We start from the raw sequence: 8147 nt of genomic DNA, 5'->3' as shown, positions 1-8147 counted from the left end.
TCGGCGGCCGGTGTTTCTTCGCGCGCTTCCCGCGCCGCCTGCGAGCCTCGGCCACTGCCGGCCGCCTTTCGCTTCTTCTTTTTGCCCGAGGTTGCCGCGCCGGTTCCGCTGCCACTGCCACCGCCGCCGCCACCGCTGCCACCAGCGCTCCCTCCGCCGCCGCCGCCACTGTTGCCCTTCTTGCCACCACCGCCACCTTGATTCGAACCGCTCGATTGGGAACCCGTTGCACCACCGGCGGTGGCACTGCCGCTGCCACTGGCACCGTTGCCTCCGCCGTTATTGTTGCTGGTGCTGTTCTGGCCACTGCCTCCGTTACTGCCGGCGGCTCCCTTGCCTCCTCCACTGCCGATTGCCGTGCTATTGCCACCACCCTGTCCATCTCGTCCGGACAGTCCGCTTACGTTACTATTATGGCCACCACTTCCTACACCACTCGCACCGCCGCTCCCGTTTCCGCCGGTCATAGTTCCATTGCCACCGCTACCATTGTTGCCGCTACCACAGCTGCTGCCTGCCCCAGCACCCAGCGAGCCACTGGCCACGTCCTGTTTGCCACCGTTGCCGCCGGCTCCAGACAGCGCCATACCGATCGGCTCACCACTGCCACCGAGGCCACCTAACACTCCCGGACCCGGAAGACCACCGACACTATCGATCGAAGAATCGATATCCATTGGGCTGGCCCCACACGTTGAATTGGGTGTGTTTGAACCCGCACCATTCGCGGCACCACTTTGCTCGTTGCGTGTCCTTCGCGCACGTTTCGAACTACGCTCGTTACCCATCAACCCACCACCACCACCCCCGTTGTTTCCACTGTACATTCCGGAAGCGCCCCCAGCACCAACACCCTGGTGGCTACCGGCTGTCCCACCGAGCGCCGTACCGTTGCTGGTATGCTGCAGAAGGTGCGGGTTTGAGCCAACGAGTCCTGCACCTCCGTTGCCATTTCCTTGCCCGCCATGGCCGGAACCATTGCCCGGTGCCCCGTACTGTCCCGGGCCGTTGTTTGCAGCGGTGCCCCCCGTTCCGGCCGCATGATAGCGATCCGATCCGATGCCATCGATGAGACGGTTGCTTTCGTCCCGCGATTGTTCGCGGATCGAGGCGAAAAAGTCCTTCCCCAGGTGCAGGTAGTCCTGGTCGAGTTGGCGCGTTTTGTGGTCGATCAAGTCCTGCAGCTGCTGGACGATCTGCAGCTTCTCGTCACCCAGTTCCTGGGCCGCAATCAAACTTTGCTGGATGCGTGCAATCGCACGCCGCAGCACGTTGCTCTGCTCGGTGGAACCTGACGAAGAGGACGACGACGAAGACGATGGTCCGGAAGACGGTTCCGGGTGAGCTGGCGTCGCATCCGGACCCGGACCATTGGTGGAAGCGGTCGAGTTTAGCGCCGCGGCCGCTGTCGTTCCGTTGTGGGGCTGATTCAGCGTCCACTGCTCGTAGTACTGATTAACGTCCCGCAGGTGGCTCCGGTAGAGGACGTCCAGCTCGCGGATGCGCGACAGATGGCGTTGCACATCGTCCGGAAGGTTTTCCACCGCATCCAGGTAGTTTTCGACGTAGGTCGCCGAATAGTGCGCCTCCACCGTGACCGTACCGATCATCCTGTCGCACCGTCCCCGTTGGTCTGCGGTTTGCTTGTTCCTTTTCTACCGATTTTTAACCCGTGCTTGTCGCGGTCACTGCTAGTTTATGAGTTCGTTTGGCGAGTAACAAGCGGAGCGACATTTCCTGTTTGCTGCGACCGTGGCAACACAAACAAATGCGCAACACCACAAACGGCGGGCGATTTTCGGCCAGAAACGGATGTTTTCGTGCGCCCAAGATGCTTCAAAGTGCGTCGCGCGCTAACGACCCCGGAACCTCTGACGCAGACGAGCGGCGGCAAGTGTCCTCCTTTTTGGGACACTGCACCGACGCCGCCACTACCGTTTCTTTTCTTACGTACGCACCACAGGACGACGGCAGCAGATTACCTTTTGCGGCACACGGAACGGAGCACTAACGCCCGCAAAACAGGAACAAATATTCGTCGCCTAAATGCCACTTGAGGAGGAAACTGCGCTGTGCGTGCCTTTCTGCGAACCTTCCGAATAGACGACGATATGAAAACGATTGTATTTTTCTTTACATTCTTTTTTCTGCTGTTTCGACGCGACGGCCGCACACACACACTGACGCAAGTTGGACAACGCTTGGCACGCACACAGAGTCGCACTGTCGAAATTGTTTTGACAGTTGCTTCGTAAGCAAACGCCAAGATAATTGTTCGTATGAGAAGCAAATGCGAGAAAATGCCCGCGGCGGTGGCTGCGTACTGAGCCATCTGAGGAGAATTGTTTGTGCGTTTTGAATTTTTTAAGCCACTAAAATTCTAAGAATTGTGAAGAAAAAGTAGTAGCTTTCTTTTCAAGTTCACAGCGCTTTATTATACTGAGTATCCCTGGGAGGATATTGGTTACAATTAAAATATAGATAATTTTATTTCCAATAAATTTTGCTTGAACTGTAATCCGCGCGACCAAATGTGAAATGGCCATTTTTGAAGGAAGCGTTTCCTGCTCACAGCGTTGCTTCAGAAAGTCAGAGTTAGGTTCGAAAATTCAAAGTCAGGTCCAAAAGTCAGATAGGATAAAAGAGCAATACTCAGAAATTTAGACCCGTTGAATTTTGAAATATCTCGCGCTCCCGGCATTCGGTTCTGTTTCGCATTGTGCGGTCTATGTAAGAATATAAGATAATAAGAAAGTTTGTTTTGTGTTTCCCCATCCGTTTCAAGTGATCGCATCCTGTGTCCTGAAAGCCATCGGAATTCGTTTGCCAATTCGCACTAACAACACTTCTGGCCTCGTAGTACCGCACCGCGCGGTCCGGTTTGATCCAGATTTTTGCTCCTTCGCGCTCCGTTTTCGTGTTCCGTGTTTTCCGTTCATCCGTCGGTCGGGTTCTCGTTCCTTGAACAAAGGGAGCGAATAAATTGCGCTAACTGTGTTGGAAGAGTTTTGCCTTGAAAACGCACTTTTTTGCGTCGTGCCGGCAACCGAGCGGTCGAAAGTGAGACTGAATCTGAATTCTGACTGCGTCGATCCTTTCGTCTACCGGTGCCAAGTGTTTGGTGTGTTTCCTGCTGCAACGATGACTTCCACCAACTTCACGGTCGGATTCGGCGAGAACTCCAAGTCCTCGAGCAAGTAAGTGTTTACTGGAGCGTTTACTATTTGCGTGGGACAGCTTAAAGTTCTGAATTTGCCCATTGTCGCCAGCTTGGCGGTCCGCATTCCGTTTGTGCATTTTTCTTTTATTTGCGTCCCAGATTATACATTCTTGCTGCCGCGGTGGTTCCGATCTTTCGCGATAGCTGTGTCTGCCTGCCTGCCAAAAGGTCATTGTGCAGGCCCACAATGCTGGGTGTCTCGCGGCGAAAATGGAGACGGCGATCGGGTGTGGACCGTTTTTCCCTCTTTTTGGGCTCGATCGCGCGCCGGCACATGCAGGAAAGGCCGTGAGAAGCAAACGCTGGAAAAGTCGGTCTGTTCTGCAGCGACCTCTCGGAGCGCTCCATTCCGCCAAACGGAGCATGAACCAAGCTGGTGGAAGAAGGCGGCCCAAGACGACGGTCTGGTCGTGAAGAATGTGATCATGATTCACCAGTTCGCCCGGTCCAATGGCCCCAAAACGGATGGTTGCCGACGGGACGACGGCATGTCGCGTCTCGTTTAATCACAAATTGTGTGTTCCTTTTTGCCGGGAAGTCGGAGCCGGGTAGTCATATGGCCCGAAACATGAAACTCATCGTTTGCTCATTACACGACCGTTTGTTTGCCTTTCGTGGACAACAGGAAGTCCAAAAGGGAACGCACGAAACCGTGACTGATAGGATTTTGTGTGTTAATCAATGTTTATTTACCGAAGGATAATTAATTTAGAAACGGTGAGAATTATGCGCTTATCGTATGCAAAAAAGCGAAATGTTAACTCAATGTCGCTCCAATGCCGCGAGGATCTTATCGAAGCTTCGACCAGATAGGCGAAGATACCGCGGGCTCCCGTTCTAATTACAAAACACAACATGAAAAACGGGGTCTGCTATTTGCGAGGCTTTTTTCGCTCCAGTCGTCAGCCCTTCTTCGGCGGAACCTTCGGGAAGCGTGCCAAGGATTCTTGCATCGTACGTTGAAGTTGGCATGTGGTGTTTGCTCCATCAGAGAGCCTCCATTTGCCGGGCCGTCATAAAACCATTCAAACTTTGGGCTCCCCCGGGGCTGGAGCCCCTACTTCTCGTTAGGGGCAGCCTAGAACAAATTGTTTTACGATCATCGTGCCCATACACGTGCGAATCATGCGGATTCCTTCGGCATGCAATATGGTTCCGGCGGATGGGCAAGGAATTCGGCCCGATGCCCCGTTCCGGTTGGCCGGCCGGCCTGCCGGTGATGCTGGGTCTGAAGTCGCACAGGCCGACAGTGCCACTTATTGCACCAGGCAGCAGGCAGCAGGCAATCCAATTATTTATGGGCCTTTTGCGCGCACTGCTAGGCTACTCCACAGCATTGCTTAGGGTCGGTCAGTAGAAGTAGTAAAGATGTTTTGGTTACGGTCCCGTGGAACGAAAATCAATTTCTAAACGCCAACCTTCGCATATTAGCCCGTCTAGAGTCTAGGGAACGCGGGAACGGGGAATGGAGTTTAAGGCTTCTTTGCCCACCGTTTCGCTTGGAAAGCAATCGGTCCAATTTGCCCCGCGGACTGACTCCTTCGTTCCACTGGAAGTTGCGCCGAACCAGTGGAGCCTCTGGCGGCCCTCTCTGCCGATCGCAATCGCGTCTTCCCGGCAGGTCCTAATACCGAGACGACCGGCTCTCCAACACGTAATCGAAGCTCGTTTGCACGTAGGTTGGCCCCTCCGTTCGTTCTTCAGCCAAATCTACTGTCGTTTTGTGTTTCATAATTACAAATCCCTCCGGGAGGAGTGCCGCAGGCCTGTTGGCAGTGGCCCGACCGTGTGTGGAAGCAGATTGTGAGTTGGATACGCACTTTAATTCCTCCATCTTGGTGCAACGTTGCCCACTTGCCCAGGCTGACAGTCCGCTTCCTACCTTCTAAGCTGGTCTCATTATTACGCTCGATTTCAAGTATGACGGCTACGGCTTCTCCGGCGGTCAGGTTTGGCTGGTTCCACTGTTCTCGTCCCGTGCTACCCGTGGTATTTCGCTACTGCCGCTTCTACGTAGGCATCGAACGCAAACCTGCCCATGGTGGTTTTGCGCCTAGTTAGGGAACAAGAACGGCTGCCCGCTTCAAGTTTGCGTCCCGTTCCTCGTTGCTGGGGTGTGCAGCGCCCCAACCGGTGTCGCAGGTCGAATCGCTGACTGCTATTTAGTTCCCCGGCTCCCGGGGTAGCGTTGTGGGCAGAGCGAGGTCTCGAGATCACAGATTCCGCTCATTGATCGCGATTTCATGTCGATCAACACGACGGACACTGCGGAAATCCATTTCAGGCGGCAGCCACACTAAACCTGGCTTGTCTGTGTTGGGGAGAGTTCGCGCTTGAGATACCTTTTTCGCGTTCGACTCAACTCCGTGGATATGCCGCCTGCCTCGAGAACCTTTTCGAGACTCGCGCCGTGGTGGTCCCTCCAAATTCGGTTGCCAATTCGTGCGTTAATATGCACCACTCCGTGGAACCGACTGCTCTCCCTCGTTGTTTTATGCGTTTGCTGCTCTTGAAAGCGATCTCAAGGTTTCAGGAAGAACCACTTCACTCGCCGGCCCCCGGAGTGTGTCTCGCCCCAAATTTTGACGCGTTATACGGACAGAGACTCTCCAGGACGGCCGAGAAGAAGGTCTCTTTGTGAAAGGTTGAATCGTCGCTGAGCAGAGCAGACACTCTTGGCTCTAGAAAGGGTTTCTGCTGCTCCTTCTTCTCCAGCTTCTCCGAACGCGACGACGCGCTTCAACGCCTCCGTACGGGGCAAGAAAATTTCCATCCCAGCGATTGATGCGTGGGGTCATACAGACACACAGCTCGTACGCGGAAATCAGTCAAAGCAAACTGCAGTCTGGAAGGAAGAGACTGCCGGTGACTCACCGCCGGGGCGGTGTTGTAGAGCAGGAAATGGTGAACTGTCTCGACTCCTGCCGGCACTGCTGTCCCCGGAGCGGGTGCAACGATGAATCAAAGGATTGTGTGAGGCTTATGTAACACTGCTTTGGTCGTCCCCTACTGCATCCGGACGGAATTTAGTTCGATTAGATTCCGTTTTATTCACAAGCGGGCTTGAAAGCCGCTCCGGTTCGGCAATGAACTGTGGCATTAGAATGGATGACCGTTCGAGGTGGAGCAACTCTCTCGTTTTCCGTCAAACGATAAACTGAGATTTTTAAAGTCCATAAAAGTATTATCATCTTCTTAAAAGGCTTGGGTAAGATTTGGGAGACAGTGCGCTGCTTTTGATTTCTTAAAAATGTGTGATAATTGAGACATTTCCGAGGCCTTTATTTCCCTGGCTCATTAGTAACATTTACAAAGGGGACTGTCGGTTTGCTATGGTCGTTTCCGTTGTCGGGAGCCTGTGGCAATAGAAGGTTATAAATATTTAATGATGGAATGCGGAGCAAATCCCATAAACACTCTCTCGGTACGATGTCGGGCCCTTGAAATAATGGTCCAGGGTAATGAATTATGCGCCGAAAAGGGGACCATCAGAATGTATCATGTTACAGTAACGAGTGGCAAGTGCCTTTGTGTGTCTTTTATTTGGCGAAGGGGAATTTATGCAGCCCCTATGAAGTTTCCAACGAAGAGGGAGCAATTCAGGATGTGATTGCCATTTCATAAGAATAATTTGAATACACACTGCTTTATAATCTTTAAGCGGAAACAATCCAATGAACTGCCCCATCTTCCAAAGGGAATTCTGATATCTTTTTGAGACCACTTGTAACACTCTTCCCAGTCTCGAGGGCACACTAGAGCGGTCTGGATTGACCATGGCCTGGTTAGCGTCCACCAGAAGTGAGTCACCGTTCCGAATCTTCAACCAACCGGGTTAACTCTTAGACCTGGTCCATTAGCCGGCGTTTCAAGGATTGGCAAATATTTCTTCTCGACAGTATTTCGCCCCGTCGTTGCAGATAATCTTGGTGATGGGCAGCATCTCATCCTACGATGCCTCCCATTGTCTGTGTCTGTACTCCGTGGCCAGTGTAAGCCGATACTCTCTAATTGATTCCACTCTGGCCCAGCATCTATTAACCTCTTCATCTTGCGGTACCTCTCGGTGGTCTCCGGAGCCAATGGGCCACACAACACGGCTTGACCGAGCTTGTTTGCCTCATCTGCGGGTGTTAATTGAGAAAATTTTCACCAGCGAGTGTCCGACGGCGCAGCATTCCTTACGGCAACACGCTCACTGGATGACCAGAACATGTCTGGGGTGTGGATAGCGCAAGAACTCAGTTACCCTTTCTGTTATCAACCTAATTTTTTTCGGGAACCGCTAACGATCGCTTGGTTTGACTCTGGGCTCTGGAGATAATTCACCGTGAGGAAACTAGTTTGTTTTTCGGCATTGTTCACGCCTGATGATGGTCTCGGTGTAAAAAGAGGCACACCGAAAGAACCCGTTAAAACCAGGAAATCGGGAGTTCCTAGAACAAGAATAGGAGACCGCGCGTCCAGACTTTCGATCTCTGCCATCACAGAGAACGACTTGTCACACCTTTCGCATGTCACATAGTGTCTTCGTTTATGCTTTCTCTTTCTCGGACCGTGGCGGAGATAGAGCGTTACTTCCAGAGACAGCATCTCTTTGTCGTCACAACAGCACCGATGAGTTATGGCGGTTCGAGTTGTCACGTCTTGCAGCGAGTTAAAAAGACATGGGCGACGATGAGTAGGCATTCGATTGGTGACCTCCGATTCTAGCTGGCTTCATCCTGAACGTTCGAAACAATTGCCTTACGCGCCGCGAGATCGAATGGGTAGAGTTTGCTCTTGTGGCCAACGCATGGCGACTTTTTATTATTTGCTCTCAGCGTCCAGCCTTCTCAAGAGACTTCCAGTGGGAAGGTGCTGCATGTAGGATGGGCTATCCCCCCGATCCGCGTTCTCGAACGGAAAAATTCATCCGAGTCTCGAA

At 52.9% G+C, this 8147-nt stretch overlaps 1 protein-coding gene across 1 annotated transcript; it reads right to left on the bottom strand.

The window, feature by feature from the left end:
- Positions 1-2: 2 nt before the first annotated feature.
- Positions 3-1838, bottom strand: LOC128276060 (uncharacterized; the record flags this gene model as incomplete). Its single annotated transcript, XM_053014530.1, has 1 exon — positions 3-1838. A coding segment is annotated over exon 1 (1608 nt), but the record flags the coding sequence as incomplete, so codon positions are not given.
- Positions 1839-8147: the final 6309 nt, after the last annotated feature.

Source organism: Anopheles cruzii, unplaced genomic scaffold, assembly GCF_943734635.1.
Source record: "Anopheles cruzii unplaced genomic scaffold, idAnoCruzAS_RS32_06 scaffold00398_ctg1, whole genome shotgun sequence".
NCBI lineage: Eukaryota > Metazoa > Arthropoda > Insecta > Diptera > Culicidae > Anopheles > Anopheles cruzii.
The sequence above is the reverse complement of the archived record's forward strand: the minus strand, read 5'-3'. Positions and strand labels throughout refer to the sequence as shown.